This window comes from Danio rerio, chromosome 9 (genome assembly GCF_049306965.1).
Source record: "Danio rerio strain Tuebingen ecotype United States chromosome 9, GRCz12tu, whole genome shotgun sequence".
Taxonomy (NCBI): Eukaryota; Metazoa; Chordata; class Actinopteri; order Cypriniformes; family Danionidae; genus Danio; species Danio rerio.
The window spans coordinates 57,186,686-57,207,500 of NC_133184.1; the positions used below are offsets into that span (position 1 = coordinate 57,186,686).

Below are 20,815 nucleotides of genomic sequence, written 5' to 3' on the forward strand. Positions count from 1 at the left end.
CTCCGCTGCTCATCCGTTTGCACTGGCTGCCAGTTGCTGCTCGCATCAAATTCAAAGCTCTGATGTTTGCTTACAAAGCGACTTCTGGCTTTGCTCCTTCTTATCTGCTCTCACTTCTGCAGATGTATGTGCCCTCCAGAAACTTGCGTTCTGTGAATGAACGTCGCCTCGTGGTTCCATCCCAAAGAGGGAAGAAATCACTTTCCCGAACTCTCGCATTCAATCTGCCCAGTTGGTGGAATGAACTCCCTAACTGCATCAGAACGGCAGAGTCACTCGCTGTCTTCAAGAAACCACTAAAAACTCAACTATTTAGTCTCCACTTTCCTTACTAATATGCAACAATATCTGACTCCTCCACTAACTACAATAATAATAATAATAATAATAATAATAATAATAACTAACGTTTTGTTTCTTATGCTGTGTTCACACGCGCAGATAAATCACACTATTCGCGCGTAAATAGCCGCGTGAACATTTGAGTTTACTCGCTTCATACACGCGTCAAACCCTGCTTCATTCGCGTGTCAAATTGACATCAGAACAGACGCGGATTCACATGATGGGCAGGGCTTCTGTCTACCCGAAGACTCTAGCTTCATAGCTAAATGGCTAACATGGCTTTTACGAAGAAAATAACAGTTTATGTGCTTTATGAAGACTGAAAAACAGTGTCGATCTGTTTAGGGTCGTGTCTGAGTCCACTACATGCTTTCAGAGGTGCATCCAGCTCTGTGAGCTCATAAACTCCTCCAGAAACTAAACCTGGATGACGGAGACTTTCAGCGGTGCTTCTGACTGAGCCAAGCCGAGTTTGATGAACTGTCGTCGGTGAAGGCTGAAGGATTTCCCTCGGAACACCGACAACAGGTTCTACGTCACAATCACGCCCCCACAAGAGCAAGCTTCTGAATGGTTAACGCGGCGCGAATGTAAGCTGAAGTTCAGATTTTTGAAATCAAGAGATTCGCGCGAAACACTCGCTAAGCGCGTCAAACGCGCAAACGCTCAATTCGCCCCGCGCCATTCGTGCAATTTGCGTCATTCACGCCGCACCATTCGCTAGTATCGCACCGCAGGATGTCTATTCGGGCGTTTGCATTGACTTAACCTGTAAATCACTCGCGCTTGACGCGCGTTCCGCGTCTGGCATGAACGCAGCATAACACTTTACAGACCTGAAACTTGCCTACAGCACTTATTCATTGTTGCTCTTATAGTTGTGTAAATTGCTTCCTTGTCTTCATTTGTAAGTCGCTTTGGATAAAAGCATCTGCTAAATGACTAAATGTAAATGTAGAAAAATTGTATCGTGATATTATTTAAAGAAAAATATGCTACTTAAAAATAAAAAAAACAAAGCATCCTCCGTCTGTAATCTCGACTCAGATGTGTGTAACCTGTCTTTAACTCATTTGAGCCTCAGATGTTGCTGGTGTCATTATGTTAATCTGATATTATTTGGAAATGAAAGCGCTCATTACTAGACAGCCAATAATCCCATAATCCTGTTTTATTGCAGGAGCTTCAATGAAAGCTCTCGTCTCCTGATGAGCTTCTGCTTCTCCAGACTCCACGTCATGTGACTCCGTATGCAAATCACACACTGCTCTCAGTTAAACCAATACAATCACCTGCAATATAATAAATATTAGCCGCTAATATAAACGTGAAGTGAGGGACACGGCGGCTCAGCACTGTGGCCTCACAGCAGGAAGGTTGCTGGTTTAAGTCCCAGCTATGCCAGTTGGAGTTTCTGTGTGGAGTTTGCATGTTCTCCCCGTGTTGGCGTGGGTTTCCTCTGGGTGCTCTGGTTTCCTCCACTGTCCAAACACATGCGGTATAGGGGAATTGATGAACTAAATTGGTCGAAGTGTATGAGTGTGTGTGTAAATGAGTGTGTATGGATGTTTCCCAGCACTGGGTTGCAGCTGGAAGGGCATCCGCTTTGTAAAACATATGCTGGAATAGTTGGCGGTTCATTCCACTGAGGCGACCCCTGATGAATAAAGGGACTAAGCTGAAGGAAAATGAATGAATGAATAAACATGAAGAGTTGGTTCAAACATCAATTTCAAAGCCATTTTTTGACTAATTAAATTGTTTTTCATTACTTTAATTAAAATACTAAGTATATATGTTTTAAAAAGCCTTAAATAAAAAATAAACATAAAAAATGTGTTACAATAAAAAAATCACAATATCAAACTGTTTTATACAAAATAAATACATATTTTTTAAATTACTTTTAAAACAATCAATTATAATTAAATAAAACCTAAAAAAAATACTAAAAGTAATTGTTCCATTTAAAAAAGTTAATTTACAGATCAACGATTCGACTAAATACGTCCAATTACAATTTTTTATTATTTATGATTTTATATTGACAGTGTGGTGGTGCAGTGGGTAGCACGTTCGCTCCGTTTCTTAACGTTAGTGAGTTAACAGACGATATTTATGAGCAATATCACACGAGTAGCAGTGAGATATGGCTGTTTATCAGCACTGGTTGGAGGCGTGCGTTGGCACTAGGCTGCAGGCTGAGTGCCTTAGTGTCCCACCAGTGCTGATAAACAGCCATATCTCACTGCTACTCGTGTGATATTGCGTTTATACAACAGTTTGACGGCACAATCGTGTTTATAAATAAGAAAAATTAAACAGAGAGAGTATAAAAACCCTTTTGTATGAGGAACTACTTTCTTCCGCCATTCATTTACATCTGCAGCTGTTGTTGGAACAGCCATTATTAATTCACCAACGTCACTTTAGAGCTGGTGTTCGCATGACTCTATATCGTAATGTCTAAAGTGATGATAAAACAGCTGATTTTGCTCACTTTTTAAGATTATAAGGCTAAACATGACATGAAATGCCATCAGTCTATAGAGATATCTTCTCACAGTGTTATAGTCTACAGTATTTCTCTGTTGCAATCGGGATTTCACAATAATTAATCCCGTCAAAAGCAGCGCAATCATTACCAGACTGCTGTTGTGTTTGCGATAAGGAAAAACAGTAAACGCATGCGGACTGTGCTTCTTTCTTTCTGCCAACACAACACACATTCCTGATATTTGAGCAAATCGGTATAAATACAGCACTACAACATACAAAAGAGCGAGATCGACTTAGAATATCACTCACCAGCATACCTGCCAACATGTCTCTGAAAATCCGGGAGACCGGGAGGAAGGGGTGTTCGGGGGTGATTAACGCTGTTGAGAACCGGGATAGGAGCACCGGGTTTTGGGCGGCCGCTGCGATTGGATACTGTACCAAAGTTGGCAACCAGGGGGTGTTTGCAGACTGTACCAAAGAGGGGGGTGGGTGATATTACAGGAGTTTTCCGGAAGAAATAAAAAAACGGGATGGATACTCCCATGAAAAACGGGAGTGTTGACAGGTATTGCTTACCAGTTTAATAATGATTTGACCAGCTGTAGTTAGAAATCAGACTGTTATATCTTCTAAGCGTAAGGGCTTATTATTCGGTTCTATCGCCATCTTGTGGATAGAAAACATCAACCGTCTTTGGTCTACTACACTAATGCAGGCGAATGGCCGCCGATGAGCTCTCTCAATAATTGTAAATATTTAAAATAGGCACTATCCTTATGAATAAACTGCATAGTTGCAATCTAAACAACTACAATCTCAACTGAAAAGCCTGAAAACTACATTTTTTGTGTAACAGCAATAATATTTGTCAAACTGTAGCACTTCTCTGCTTGTTGCTGACTGTATGTGGGTTGGAGTAATACACAAAGAGTAAAGAGGCTGTACGGGTGCTGATATTGCTTAAATAGCTCACGGCTATCAGCTAATCAGATTTGAGAACCAGACAGAACTGTTGTGTAAATGTGTGTATATATATATATATATATATATATATATATATATATATATATATATATATATATATATATATATATATATATATATATGTGTGTGTGTGTGTGTGTGTGTGTGTGTGTAAAGGGGTTAATGAAATTTCTGAAATAAACATTCACCAAAAAAAAAAAAAAAAAAAGAAAGTGTATTCAGCTCACCTGTCTCTCTGTGTGTTTCAGGTCTCCTATGTGAAGGCTATAGACATCTGGATGGCGGTGTGTTTGCTGTTCGTCTTCGCTGCTCTTCTTGAATACGCCGGAGTAAACTTTGTCTCCAGACAACAGAAAGAGTTTCTGCGCTTGAAACGAAGACAAAGACGAACTCAAAAGGTGCAGAAACATTAAAAACACACTGAATCACTGACAGACTCTCAAACTGCACCTCTGTGACGCTGTGTTGAGTTTTTAGGCCGGAAGCTGAAATCCTCCAGACGACTGAGGACACAATTATTTCCCGCTCAGACGCTCAAAACAAATTATAGTCTTTGGATAGAATGATCAGCGCTATCGAAGAGAGCATTAACACAGAGTCAATTATAAATCACTCCATCAAACGCTTGATAATCCGCTGTTTACTGCAGGACGTCCAGAGCGTCTGTTTACTCACTAACATGAAGAAACGAGCATACTTACAGCTGAAATTAATATCCAGAGGGACCAAAATAACATTAAAGGAGTAATTCCACAAATCAGCACTTAGAGATGCATTCATATGCGCTATAAGATCATATTAAATGTAAACTAAATATGTTGTATAATAATCTAATGCAAATACTAATTTCTATATGCATTATATAGATACAATTGAAGTCAGAATTATTCGCCCCCGTTTATTTTTTTCACAATTTCTGTTTAACGGAGAGCAGATTATTTCAACACATTTCTGATCATATTAGTGTTAATAACTCATCTCTAATAACTGATTTATTTTATCTTTGTCATGATGACAGCACATAATATTAGGCTAGATATTCGTCAAGACACTAGTATTCAGCTTAAAGTGACATTTAAATGATTAACTAGGTTTATTAGGTTAACTAGGCAGGTTAGGGTAATTAGGCAAGTTATTGTATAATGATGGTTTGTTCTGTAGACTATCGAAAACATATATATAGCTTAAAGAAGCTAATAATATTGACCCCCTTTATAAATCACTCCAAAATGGTTAATAAAAAAAATTGAAACTGCTTTTATTCAGGCCGGAATAAAACAAATAAAGACTTTCTCCAGAAGAACAAATATTATCAGACATACTGTGAACATTTCCTGAATCTGTTCATTTGGGAAATATTTAAAAAAGAAAAAAAAACATCAAAAGGGGGGCTAATAATTCTGACTTCAACTGTATATATTATATTAAATATATTTTAATTATTAAATATAATATATAGAAAAACTTTTAAAAATGTAATTTTTTTTAAAATAAATTTTTAGACTTTTAATTATAAAATAAATTTAAAATAAATATAATAAATGAATATAAAAATCATACTAAGTACTAAAATAAATATAAAAATATCATTAAATAAAATGTATAATGTTGATTAAATATAAAACAATAATATTAAATAAAAATATATTGTTTACATTTATTGATACAATTAAAAAAAGAAACTCCTTGTTATGAGCTGAAATTTATCTCCAGAGGGGCAAAAATAACATTACATGAATTATTCAACAAATAATAATTTAGATAAAATTTAGTTTTAAAATATAAAACATTTATTGAAAAAATGTACGTAACAAATATACATAGTAGTATGTATATAGTATATAATTGTATACTTATTAATAATATAGTTATTATATAGTATATACACTATAAAAAATAAACAAATGTAAAAAAAAATGATGGCATCATAGTGTAATGCAATTAGTTATTTCTACATGCATTAAATTATAATATATTTTTCTTATTATAATTTTAAGTTTTGAGCTGAAATGAATCTCTAAAGGGACAAAAATAGCATTTAATTAATAATTCAACAAATAATAATTTAGTAAAAATTTAACTAAAGACATCATGGAAAAATATCGGAAATGTCATGTTTTTTCATGATAGAAAATACATTTAAAATATGCATAAACATTATATGTGCACTATATCAAGATAAACATAAATGTAAAATATTAAATATGTTAAGATAATGAAATGCAATTACTAATTTCTATATGAATGAAACATTTTTTGTTAATAAAAATGTAACTAGGAACTGCTCATATCTTGAAATAAATATTAAAATATTAAATGATAGCTAAAATAAATCTTCAAAGGGAAAAAATTAACGGAATAATTCACCAAATAAAAATTAACAACCAACTTTAAAACCATCATAAAATAACCACATATTATGAATAATACAATTCCATCATATGACATATCACATCATCAAATAAAATATGATTATATAATGCGAAAACTATATAATAATATTATTATTGTTGTTTAAATACCTTTTATGCAGAGTTTGTATGTGCATTTATTTTAAAACTGTTTAATTTTCAATATGATTTAATTTAAATTGTTACATTTTATAATAATAATACAAAATAAATATTGCACCATGTTTTCAGCAAATTAAACTTAAATATGGCATTAAAGTGAAACAATAGTTCAAGGATTATCATCATTTTGCAAAAGATGACCTTTCTAGAGCATCTGCAAGACACATTTGTGGCTGAAGGCCTTACAGACTCGACACCTGAGACAAAGAAGAATAAAGAGAAAACCGCAGCTCCAGGCGTAAATAAACTGCATTAATTGAATGAAAATAATCAGCCCTCAGACTGTTTTCATGCCTCATGCTTTGATTTTTACAGCTCAGTAATACAAAGTGTTTCTTTATGAAATCCTGTTCCTGCAAAAGAAATAAAACATTAAGAATATGAAATTCTTTTGGATAAAATACCATTTTTCATCTCACAATTCTGACTTTAAAATCAAGCAATGCTGAATTTATAAACACGGAATGATGTTGTTGAACTCAGAATTGTGATACGATAAGTTTAAAATTGCGAGACGTTAAACTCAGTATTGTGAAGTGTTAAACTCAGAATTACCATGTTAAAATCAGAATTGCGAGACGTTAAACTCAGAAATGTGAGACGTTAAACTCAGAATTGGGATATGTTTAACTCAGAATTAAGAGATGTTAAACTCAAAATTGTGAAACATTAAAACCAGAATAACAACGTTAAACTTAGAATAGCAAGACATTAAATTCAGAACTGCGAGTCAAACTCAGAATTGCGAAACGTTAAAACCAAAATTACTATTTTAATCTCAGAACTGCAAGACCTTAAACTAAGAATTGTGAGAGATTAAAATCTGAATTACTTTGGTAACATCAGGGTTGCAAAACGTTAAACTCAGAATTGCGAGACGAAAAACTCAGAATTGCGAGACATTAAGCTCAGAATTGCAAGACATTAAACCAAGATATGCGAGACGTTAAGCTTAGAATCGCGAGTCGTTAAACTTAGAATTGTGAGATGTTACACTTTGAATTGCGAGTAGTTGAACTCAGAATTGTGAGACAAACTTGCAATTGTGAAACATTAAGAGTTGTGAGACGTTAAACTTAGAATCGTGAATCGTTAAACTCAGAATTGCGAGACGTAAAACTCAGAATTGGCAGACGTTAAACTTAGAATTGTGAATCGTTAAACCCAGAATCATAAGTCATTAAAATCATAATTGTGAGACGTTAAAATCAAAATTGCAAGATGGTAAATCCTGGACATTAAAACCAGAATTACTATTTTAAACTCAGAATTGCGAGACATTAAACTCAGAATCGCAAGACATTAAATTCAGAATTGCAAGACGTTAAAATCAAAATTGCTAGACATTAAAACCAAATTTACTATGTTAAACTCAGAATAGCGAGACGTTAAACTCAGAATTGCAAAACGTTAAACCCAGAATTGCGAAAGGTTAAACTCAGAATCATCGAAAGGTTTAACTCAGAATTGCGAAAGGTTAAACTCAGAATTGCGAAAGGTTAAACTCAGAATTGCAAAAGTTTAAACTCAGAATTATGAAAGGTTAAACTTAAAATTGCAAATGTTAAACTCAGAATTGCAAGATGTTAAAATCAAAATTAAAAAACATTAAACTCCGAACTGTAAGATGTTAAACTCAGAATTGCAAGACGTTAAAATCAAAATTGCTAGACATTAAAACCAAATTTACTATGTTAAACTCAGAATAGCGAGACGTTAAACTCAGAATTGCAAAACGTTAAACTCAGAATTGCGAAAGGTTAAACTCAGAATTGCGAAAGGTTAAACTCAGAATTGCAAAAGTTTAAACTCAGAATTATGAAAGGTTAAACTTAAAATTGCAAATGTTAAACTCAGAATTGCAAGATGTTAAAATCAAAATTGCGAGATGTTAAACATAAAAATCATTAAACATTTAAAATAATTAAATATTTAAAATAATTAAAACTAAATATGTCACTTTCAGATAATTACTATGTTAAACGTAGAATTGCAAAATGTTACTCAGAATTAAAAAAACATTAAAATCAGAATTACTACAGAATGTTAAACTCAGAAGTGCAAAACGTTAAAACTAGAATTGTGAAGCATTAAATTCCGAATTGTGAGACGTTAAATTTAGAATTGCAAAACGTTAAAATCAGAATTGTGAGCTGTTAAACTCATAATTTACGAAACGTTAAACTCAGAACACTGAGACGTTAAACTCAGAGTTGAGGCATTAAACTCAGAACTCCGAGACATTAAAGTCAGAATCATGATATGTTAAACTCAGAATTACTATGTTATAATGTGAATTGTGAAACGGTAAACTCACAATTGCTAAAGGTAAAAAATTTAGAATTGTGTGATTGCTTATAACTTTGCAATTTACTAAATAAAAATGTTTTCTTAAAATCCTTTCAACTCAGAGCTTAAATGTGTATTGTATCCTAAAACTGTAAGATTGTAAACTTTCGCCGTCTTAATTTGTGTTAACACAGGAGGAGGATTTACAGGACGGACGTTTGCATTTTTCCAGCTACAACACAACGACCTGCGTAAAAGATGGCGCCGTGGTCAAAAACACACAGGTGAACCAAATCCAGCAGCCGTCCATCCTGAAAAACACAGAAACAAACCGCAAGAAGTTTGTGGATCGAGCCAAACGAATCGACACCATATCACGCGCCGCGTTCCCACTGGCGTTCTTGATCTTCAACGTTTTTTACTGGATCACGTATAAGATCATCAGACACGAGAGCGCAAGGAAAGACTAGAGATTACGTCATTTATCTGCTGACTTTCACCTGGATTATTTTCAGTCAGGGATAAACTGCGCACACTGTGGACGGAAACGGCATCGGCTCGATTTAACGTGGCTGTATTTTAATATTTGATGGTGTAGCTATTTTTTGTGAAAGGTTTCATATGACAGATGCTGTTTTTTTTACGATTGTTTTTCGAAACTTGATTGTTTTTATTGAATGGAGTAGATTTTCTTCTCTTTATAGACACAACAGCACATTTTAGTGCACAAACACACTGAATGAATTATATTGTAGATCTATACTAGTGAATCTCACTAAACTCAGTGTTACATTTCACCTACAAATCAAATCAAGTGTTATATTATTTGACAAATGTAGTATGTTAAATAAAGTTGGTATATATAAATGAAATGTATTATTTGTGTGTGTGTGTGTGTGTGTGTGTGTGTGTATGTATGTCTATATATATACATATATATATATATATATATATATATACATACATACATACACACACACACACACACACACACACACACACACACACACACACACACACACACACACACACACACACACACACACACACACACACACACACACACACACACACACACACACACACACACACACACACACACACACACAATGATTTACTTCGACTTGTATTTGATTGCAGACAATTTGAACACAAAATATTTGGTGTTTTTTTACTGGTCAACTTCATTTCATTTGTAAATAAACATTTTTTCCTGTCATTCAGACGCCATATTGTTGAAGCACAATATGCTGCCTTCTTCTCCAGGGACGCCCTTGCTTATTTCAGACAATGCAAAACCACATTCAGCACACATTACAGAGTCCTGCTGTGGAGGAAGAGGATACAGGACTGGACTGGCCTGCCTGCAGTCCTGACCTGTCTCCAATAAAAAATGTGTGGCAACCCCATACTGTTGCCCATCTTTAGACTTGTTTGCAGGAAGAATGGGACAAAATTAGACCTGAAACACTTCATCCCTTTCAGTGCACATGAAATGTTTGCTGTATTGTCTGCAATGGAATACAAGTCAGAGTACATTTAAAAAATAAAGTTTTATTCGTGTTTTCCATACTGTCCCAACTTTTTTTCCCTCCAAATCTAAATAAAAACGTCATTTAGAGCTTATTTTTTGTTTTGCATACAATACGTTGCCAAAAAAGTGCCATGATTTTGTATTACATGATTTATACATGATTTATTTAAATTGTGTACTTCAAGAGTGTACTTCAAGAGTTCAGAAATTCTATATTTACTAAAATTAAACAGTACACACACACACACACGTGTATATATATATATATATATTTATATATATAAAATTAAATAAATGTGTGTGTATATATTAGGATATATCACTATTAGGATGGTAATATATGATAAATATTCAATATTCAAATCATTTTTTTAAATTTGTAACATTTGTATCAGGATCACCCAATTTGTTTGTAAAAAACATTTAATTCATCATGAATAATCAGAATTCATCATTATTAGAATTGGTTGAAATAATTTGTTGTAAATATGATTGTGTTGATGAACATCTAAGTGGTTAAGCTCAGTGGTTAGCACTGTTGCCTCACAGCAAGAAGGTTGCTGGTGCGAGTCCTGGCTGGATCAGTTGGCATTTCTGTGTGGAGTTTGCATGTTCTCACTGTGTTGGCGTGGGTTTCCTGCGGGTGCTCTAGTTTCCCCCACAGTCTAAACACATGCGCTATAGGGGAATCGATGAACTACATTGGCCATAGTGTGTGTGTGTGTGTGTATGTGTGTGTGTGTGTGTTTCCTAGTACTGATGTGTAGCTGGAAGGGCATCTGCTGTGTAAAACATATGCTGGAGTAGTTGGCGATTCATTCTGCTGTGGCGACCCCTGATGAATAAGGGACTGAGTCGAAGAAAAATGAATGAATGAATGAATGAATGAATGATCGTTTTTAAAGTTGCTTTAAAAACATGTTGAACAGACGTGGCATCACTGTAATAATGTGTATATTGACATCTGCAGGGGTTAACCGATCCATACTAGCTAGTGTACACTTGGCAGAAGCTGCAAATAAAGTCTAGATTGGCTCAGATGTGACAGTGTTGCATCATCCTGAAGCTCAGAGAGAAACTGACGCAATAACTACAGTCTGAAGACGCTCAGTGCTGCGCTGGTCAGAACATATTCACCACTGCTGTGATTTCACCCCAAACTGATGTCACTTACTACTTTAATTTTAAAAGAGGACAGAAAATAATAAAACCAACAGTGGAAAACATGCTTCAGCCTTCCTCAAGCGTCTCCTGTGTGCATCACTAGTGTCCTCCACATCTCCTCCTCCTCCTTCTGTTGTGTTCTGATGTGATTTCTGACTGTTGTAGATGTGAAATAGCTCTAATCATTCAGCGGAGTGATATGAAGCTGTAATGCGCTCAAACCTGCCGGAACTACTTTAGCTGTGCCTTTATCTGACAATAACCAAACACCATAGAGTGACCACCAGCCAATCAGAATCAAGCATCACGCGTGGGTGTATAGATAGATAGATACATAGATAGTTAGATTTTAAAAACCACGTGTGTGTGTGTGTGTGTGTGTGTGTGTGTGTGTATGTGTATGTGTATGTGTGCTCATCACTGACTGATCTCAGGCTGCAGCCGGACGGTGATGCTGGTCTCCATGGTAACAGTGAGGACACTTGAAGAGATGATTGTTGAAGATTCGTCAGAGGAGCTTCAGTCTGAAACAAACACACACACACACACACACACACACAAAATACACAAGACAGTCTGAAACAAACACTCACACACACACACATTCATTCACACCAGAAAGACACAAACACTCAAACTAAACCAGTCACACACATGCTCACACACACACACACACACACACACAAACATACGCACAGCACACATCAGACAGACACACACACTCAAGAAAAACACATTCGAAAGACACTATACACACCCAAAACAAACCAGATAGTGACGAACGCAGTTTGACACACAGACACACACTCAAAACACACATCAGACAGATTCAAACATTCAAAACACACCAGAAAGACATACACTCACACACCAGACACACACATACTCACACCACACATCAAACAGATACACATGCTGACTCACTAATAGAAAGACAGACAGAATAAACAGACACACACACACACACTCCTCTCAGCACGGGGCTGATTATCAGACTGAAACAGCAGATCATCAAACATTTTCTGCATCATCTCTGACATTAAAAACATTCAGCTTTAATCTTCAGCTCAAATCACTAGAAATATTCAAAAGAAAATATTGACCTTTTCAAATTAGGAATTTTCTGGAAACTTCATTCAAGTTATGTTTATTCTAATAGGAAATTCCAAAACAATCACTCAGAATAAATAAATAGTGAGACCTCTTAAAGAGCGCCTACTTTACCCCCTTTTTCAAGATGTAAGATGCGTCTTTTGTGTCTCCAGAATGAGTCTGTTTCAGCTCAAACATCCCTCAGATTATATATTATACCTTTCAGAATGTTGGATCTTCTGCTCTGAACACCCTGTAGCTGTTTTTGTGGGCTGCGCCTTAAATGCAAATCAGCTGGTTCTCCCCACCCACCATTCCCACCTGCCTGTCGGTGCGCCTCAGCCTCCGCCTCGGCTGCATCAGATAAACAGCACAGTGACAAACATGAAGGAAGCAGAACTCGTATAACGTTTGTGAGAAAAACTACAGTAAGAACTTTCCCAATGATTATTCAATGTATTTGTTGTGGAGTTTTTCAAGCCTTTCTGCAATGATGAGTCACGCACAATGTCTACGTTTACATGGACATCAGTAATGGAATCATTTGCTTTAATCTAATTAAGGCAATAATAAGATTGAGGTGTTTACATGAGTTGCTTTTAGAATGTTTCTTTCATGATCCCGTTTTACATGTAAAAGAGGCCATATTATGTGTTTTTGAAAATGACCTTCCATGTAGTGTGTAACACAGCTGTAAGTGAAGTGAACTATCTGAAAGTGGACAGTTTTTAAAACTATTGATTCATCTATAAAAGAGTCGACTCATAGTGGTTTGAATGAATCGTCTTGTTAACGAGTCTTTAGGCGTATCGGCGTGACGTGGCTACGAAACATGAGCCCCGCCCAATTGTTGCACATGCAAACCCAGGAAAATTGAAACCTGCAGCCCCGCCCACGAACAAAGCAGCAAAGACAGATCCTTAAGTCATCATGATTTATGAGGACGCTGTGCTTACCTGGATATCATTGGAAGTGTTCGGGAAAGGAGTGCTTCAGCAATCCACACACTTACAATGGGCAAGTCATTGTTAAAGGAAGGATCAGAAAAGACTACTGATGTATGAGACTTTGACAGAGCTCGACAGGAACTTCAGTACACAGCTCATGGTTTAGTTTCTTCCTCCATTTTGTAATGGACAGACAATACACCAGGGGTGCTGGCAAAATAAGGCCAGTTTATTAGGCACAAAGTCAAACCAAGGCAGCTGCTGCAAACCCAGACAGGCAGCGTAATACAGAGAGTGGAGCAAAGCGCATCAAATGATCGGTTATTAAAAAGGGAAACAAGAAAAATAGAATAAATAAATGTATTTATATTAGACACACATCTGATGCTTGTATTTGCAGCAGCTCCACGTCCACAACTTCACATATTGAGTTTAATTAGGCTGTTCAGTCTCCATGTTTAGTCCTTTACTTCCACTGTTTCTGTTCAGTTGAGGGAACAGAACCAACCCCGTGATTTCAGACACAGCGATATTCCAAGATGATGGCACCCTAGCTCTAAAATCTAGAGTAAAACACGTCGTTTTCTGTCTGCGTTGGTGGTGTAGTGGTTAGTGCGTCGACACATGTACTCTGGTGCTCATGGCCATCCAAGTTCAATTACCGCTTTGCAGTCCTATGCAGATCCTTCCCCACTATCTGCTCCCCATGCTTTCCTGTTAATACTCTCTACTGTTCTATAAAATAAAGGTGAAAACCCCTAAAAAATAATTATAAGAAAAAAACATGCCGTTTTCTGCTAAATGGCTCCATCAATTGGATTTGTTTAATAAATATTTATTAAAGTGGAATCCAATGTACAAGATAATGTGAGTGCTTTGTTTCCTCTTTACATTTGAAACTACATTCAATAGGACAACGGTTATTTTATATTACAATAAAATCCCACAATTTTCACCCTTTTTTCAGCATTTGTGAGCAGAATGAGCTTATTTTATCACATTAAAATAATCTCACTGATGCCACACGTTTAAGGTTAGAGTTTATATTTATAAACAGTTTTCCAGCAGAACTGTTGACAGATGAACTGATTCCTGTGGAAAAGTGAAAGAGGATCTGCAGAAAACGCTCTTCTGCTGTGGATTCAGATCGACCACTTCAGACTTTCATTCGCCACCTGTAGAAAATATAAAGAGACATTCAGCTCAATTCAAGTTTATCTGCACGGCTCTTTTTTTCATAATAATCTGATTATTGTGCATTGTATTAATGCCTTATTGTATTTATTTAATCAGCAGGTGATGCGTTCTGTACTTTAAAGGACCGTTTTAAAGGAACAATTAAAATAGAGCGTAACTTCAATTATCCTCATTTTAAATTTGTTAAAATTTGTGTGTATGTGTGTGTGTGTGTGTGTGTGTGTGTGTGGGGGGGGGGGGTGTTCTAAAGCTTTTCAGTTCTCATTTTTGTCAAATAATTACCAAAAAACAACAATGAATTAATAACTATATTTTAAATAAATGCGAAAAAATTATATATGTTTACTCAACACTTGCCAGAGCTACTACTTTATCTCAAAAAATAAGATCACACCTCATTAGCCAATCAGAATCAAGCATTCATCAGCCCTGTGCGTGTGTTTTTTTTCTTTTCACTGTACAGTGATAATCTGATTTATTTAATATTTCAGAAATAAATATATTCATTCATTATTTTTTTCAGCTTAGTCCCTTTAATCATCAGGGGTCGCCACAGCAAAATGAACCACCAACTATTCCAGCATTTGTTTTACACAGCAGATGCCCTTCCAGCTGCAACCCAGTATTGGGAAACACCCATACACACTCATTGACACACTCACTCATACACTACGGCCAATTTAGTTAATCAATTCCCCTATAGCGCATGTATTTGTACTGTGGGGGAAACCGGAGCACCCAGAGGAAATCCACGCCATCACGGGGAGAACATGCAAACTCCACACAGAAAAACCAACTGATCCAGCTGGGACTCGAACCAGCGACATTCTTGCCATGAGACCACAGTGCCACCCATATAAATAAATTTCATAACTAATTAAGAACTAAATGTAATATTTTGTATTTAACCTTTTTTGTTATAATTACTTTTGCATTTACATGTTACATTGCGTTTTTTTAAAAGTATCAAATAAAGTCGTTATTTTTTTCTTTTTTAACGAAAACTTCAAATTACACTAGTTGCTTCTGCAGTAGTTCAAATTTCCATTTAAGTTTTAAAACTAACCCTGAAAATAAAGTAAACTGCGTACAAACAACTGCATTATTGTAAATAAATAAAACTAATAAAATAACCAAACATATTAGAAGAAAATCCAAAGTCTAAAACTTCTTAAGTCTAAAATTCGAAAACTTTTTAAAATAAAATAATAATAATATAAATAACATAAAAATGCTACGACAACAAACTAAATAGTGCGAATAATAAAATAAAAAATGTAATTACTATAAGTATTATTAATGATAACACTCTCCCTCTACCTCTAATTAGTGATTTACAAAAAACAAAACCAGGATTGGTTGTTGTGTGCAGTTTACCTCCATCAGAGCCTCTTCATCCGTCTTCATCTGTGTGTGAATGAGCTGCTCTGTGAGTCTGCTGTACTCTGTGGAGTCCAGCAGGGGGCGGAGCCTGTCATAGCTCCGCCCTTTCTCCCTCAACCACGCCTCCCTCAGCCTGTGCAGCCTCTGTGACTCGGTTGTACCTAGAAGGGATAGAGTCGCAGACAAAATTTAACAAGAAATATTTATATTATTTATTAAATTACCGGTTAATTGTTTTTTATTAACACCTACGCCAACCCTGAACATAACCATCACAGTAATGAAAAAACAGTAATTATACAAAGTATTATTCATATTATTTATTAAATACCTATTAATCGTATTTCATTAACATCTACCCCCACCCCAATCCTAAACTCAACCATCAGTACTGCAAAAACAGTAATTATACAGAGTGTCATTCACATTATTTAGTAAATTACCCATTAAACTAGCTATTTTATTAACGTATACCCCTACCCTCACACTAATGTAAAAATATGAATTATTGTTTTGCAGTGTCATAACAAGATACTAAATTGATGTAGGTATATACGCATCTGTATCTCTTCTAGACTTTACCCTGTGACTCCTCCCCTGACTCCTCCCCATGTGTGTGTAGCTCCTCCTCATCTGGCCGCTGGAGAACTGAAGCCACACCCTGATTTATAGTGTTGATCTCAGTCTGCAGACTCTCAGCCAAACCTCCAGCTGATCTCACGCTCTGCAGATTACAGCAAACACAGAGAGATTTCATTTCTGTGCAATATGTTGACTGTTGAAATATTTGCTCTATTTTCAGCAACTTCACGGCAAGATCATTACAGATAAAACATACTCCATGACAATAACAACTTCATAATTCAAAAAGAGATTAAGTATGCATATATATATATATATATATATATATATATATATATATATATATATATATATATATATATATATATATATATATATATATATATATATATATATATATACTTGCCGGCCACTTTATTAGGTACAACTTACTGGTACTGTGTTGGACTCCCTTTTGCCCTTAGAACTGCCTTAATCCTTCGTGGCGTGGATTCAACAAGCTACTGGAAATATTCCTCAGAGATTTTGCTCCATGTTGACATGATAGCATCACACAGTTGCAGCAGATTTGTCGGCTGCACATCCATGATGCCAATCTCCCGTTCCACCACATCCCAAAGCTGCTCTTCTGGATTGAGCTCTGGTGACTGTGGAGGCCATTTGAGTACAGTGAACTCATTGTCATGTTCAAGACACCAGTCTGAGATGATTGAGCTTTATGACATGGTGCGTTATCCTGCTGGAAGTAGCCATCAGAAGATGGAGACACTGTGCTCATAAAGGGATGGACATGGTCAGCAGCAATACTCAGGTAGGCTGTGGCGTTGATGCTCAATTGGTACTAATGGACCCAAAGAAAATCTCCCCCACACCATTACACCACCACCACCAGCCTGAACCGCTGATACAAGGCAGGATGATCCATGCTTTCATGTTGTTGAGGCCAAATTCTGACCCGACCCCCCCGACCAGCAGCCTGAACCGCTGATACAAGGCAGGATGGATCCATGCTTTCATGTTGTTGAGGCCAAATTGTGAGCCGATCATCCGAATGTGTGAGCAGAAATGGAGACTCATCAGAGCAGCAACGTTTCTCCAATCTTCTATTGTCCAGTTTTGGTGAGTCTGTGTGAATTGTAGCCTCAGTTTCCTGTTCTTAGCTGACAGGAGCGGCACCCGGTGTGCTCTTCTGCTGCTGTAGCCCATCCGCCTCAAGGTTGCACGTGTTGTGTGTTCAGAGATGCTCTTCTGCAGAGCTCGGTTGTAACGAGTGCTTATTTGAGTTACTGTTGCCTTTCTATCAGCTGGAACCAGTCTGGCCATTCTCCTCTGACCTCTGGCATCAACAAGGCATTTGCGCCCACAGAACTGCCGCTCACTGGATATTTCCTCTTTGTCGGAGCATTCTCTGTGAAGCCTAGAGATGGTTGTGCGTGAAAATCCCAGTAGATCAGCAGTTTCTGAAATACTCAGAGCAGCCCGTCTGGCAGCAACAACCATGCCACTTTCAAAGTCTCTTAAATCCCCTTTCTTTCCCATTCTGATGCTCACTTTGAACTGGAGATCGTCTTGACCATGTCTACATGCCTAAATGCATTGAGCTGCTGCCATGTGATTGGCTGATTAGACATTTGTGTTAACAAGCAGTTGGACAGGTGTGCCTAATAAAGTGGCCGGTGAGTGTACAAATGAAATGACATTAAAAACATTAGATCATTTATTTCCACTTCAACACAATAGATCACTTAAAATTATTTTTATATTTTTAAACTATAACTTATAAACCTTAAACTATACATTTATTTAAAAAATGCTTGTGTTTATTTCTAAAATATCAAATGCAATTAATTATTAAAAACATCTATCTGCGTGCTCTTAGTGAAAATCTTGTCTAATGTTTCTAGTTTTAATGAAATATTTTATTTGAATAGTTTATATATTCTGTATAAACACGCCTGGTCTCGAAAATAAAATCTTTGTCTTTCATACATGCTCGCCTGATCTATTGCATTATTGTAGCGGCGTTCCATTGCCGCTATTGTTGGCAGAGCAAGCAAGTTTTTTTACACGTAAAAAAGTCAGAGTCCGTAGGCAAAACAGATGCAAATAAAAATGTCTTCATTTTCCAATCAACAGAATTCCTTCATCACTTTTCCTTAATCTATATGCACACTTCTCTGTTATCTTAAGTTGTTATGTTACGTTGAGTTGCGATACGGTCAAAAACTGTGTGCTTCCTACCAACACTCTCTTCCTCCATGCAGTCAAGCCACAGGCTGTGTCTAAAACCGCATACTTCCATACTATATAGTACACTAAAATCAGTATGCGAGCCGACTCAGCCGAGTAGCATGTCCGAATTCATAGAATTCGAAAATCAGTATGCGAGCACACGGATGACTTACTACTTCCGGCGAGATTCTAGAGTGCGCATCCCATGCATGCTGCGCTATCCCATGATGCCTCGCGAGCAATTCATGAATGGGAGTTCATGAAAGTGACGCAATTAATGCAAGTAGGTCACGTGACCATGACAAAATGGCAGATGTAGTACGTCGGAATTCCATTCATACTTTTCACGTTCATACTGTATAGAATGTACTTTTCTAATGGCCGAGTAATGCGTTTAAATTCAGATGCAGTACCCTACTGAGTAGTAGGCGGTTTCGGACGCAGCCACAGTTATATACTCTCGTACTGACACCTTGTGGACAATACAATGTATATTTCCTACAATTATATTATTCATTTTGTTCAACTCTCCTGATCCCACTTGCCATTTATATACAAACATTTAGATTTGTTAAAGTTTCTCTTGGTTTCACAGCATTTTAAAATGATTTCAGAATTTTATGTCAATCCATAAAACTTTAAAAACTAAAAACTGCCTCGCAAAAGTTTTGTTAACATATAAGGATTGACCCGATCCCCTGAATATAAATTAATTTGTGATATAGTATTATTTTAATGTTTTATTTTATTTTATTATTATTCATCAGTCTTAGCAGACAACCCCAGACTTTCCTCTCCCCAGACACTTCCAGGGGGTACCCGAGGCGTTCCCAGGCCAGCTGAGACACATAGTCCCTCCAGCTTGTCCTGAGTCTTCCCCGAGGCCTCCTGCTGGTGGGACATGCCTGGAACACCTCCCTAGGTAGGCATCCGAAACAGATAACTGAGCCACTTCAGCTGACTTCTCTGGATGTGGAGGAGCAGCGGCTCTACTCCGAGCTCCTCCTGGGTGACAGAGCTCCTCACCCTATCTATAAGGGTGCGCCCTGCCACCCTGCAAAGGAAAATATTTGAATCTGAGATCCAAATCTTATGACCGTGAGAGTAGGAATGTAGATTGACCAGTAAGTCAAGAGCTTTGTCTTTTGGCTCAGCTCCTTCTTTACCCCAACAGACTGGTACATGAACTGCATTACTGCTGCCGCTACAATCTCACGCTCCATCCACTCCTGAACAAAACCCCAAGATACTTGAACTCCTCCACCTGGGGTAAGGACTCTCCTCCAACCTATGGACCATCCTGACTCTTGGCACATTATGATTTTGGTTCTATTTAACTTTTTACTTCTGCTCGGATATCATGTTAAATTCATTTAACAATGAAAGAAAATTTAATTAAAAGAAAAAAATATATATTAAAAACTCACACTCTTCAGCAGGCGAACATCATGAGACGCTGGCAGGAAGTCACACAGAGCCTGCAAGAAGTGCAGCACAGGCAGCTCATTCCTGTGGAGGAAAACAGCACTTCATACTGTGTTTTCTTCTGGAGAAAGTCTCATTTGTTTTATTTCGGCTAGAATAAAAGCAGTTTTAATTGTTTTAAACTCATGTTAAGGTCAATATTATTCGCCCCTTCAGCAATATTAGTGTTGGATTGTCTCCAGAACAAACCACTGATATACAATGACTTGCCTAATTACCCTAATTACCCTAGTGAAGCCTTTAAATGTCACTTTAAGCTGAATACTAGTGTCTTGAAGAATATCTAGTCTAATATTTTGTGCTGTCATCATGACAAAGAGAAAATAAATCAGTTATTAGAGATGAGTTATTAACACTATTATGATTAGAAATGTGTTGAGAAATATCATCTCCGTTAAACAGAAATTGAGGGACAAACATATGGGGGATAATAATTCAGACTCCAACTGTATAGATACCACTTGGAAATGTTATGTGTAGGTTTAAAATAGCTCTAACATCCAGTA

General features: G+C 36.6%; 2 protein-coding genes across 3 annotated transcripts in view; one reads left to right on the plus strand and one right to left on the minus strand.

The window, feature by feature from the left end:
- Nucleotides 1–10,261, plus strand: part of glra2 (glycine receptor, alpha 2) — a 56,741-nt gene extending 46,480 nt beyond the window's left edge. The window contains exons 8-9 of one of the 2 annotated variants that reach the window (XM_021478777.3): nt 4,080–4,229; nt 8,891–10,261. In XM_021478777.3, coding sequence (XP_021334452.1) covers nt 4,080–4,229; nt 8,891–9,163 — 423 coding nt within the window. In that variant the 3' untranslated portion in view covers nt 9,164–10,261. 2 annotated transcript variants of the gene reach the window in all.
- Nucleotides 10,262–14,119: 3,858 nt separating this feature from the next.
- The window catches only part of fancb (FA complementation group B), a 49,031-nt gene continuing 42,335 nt past the window's right edge, over nt 14,120–20,815 (minus strand). The window contains 4 exon segments of the mRNA NM_001423658.1: nt 14,120–14,605; nt 16,005–16,171; nt 16,593–16,734; nt 20,252–20,333. Coding sequence (NP_001410587.1) covers nt 14,573–14,605; nt 16,005–16,171; nt 16,593–16,734; nt 20,252–20,333 — 424 coding nt within the window. The 3' untranslated portion in view covers nt 14,120–14,572.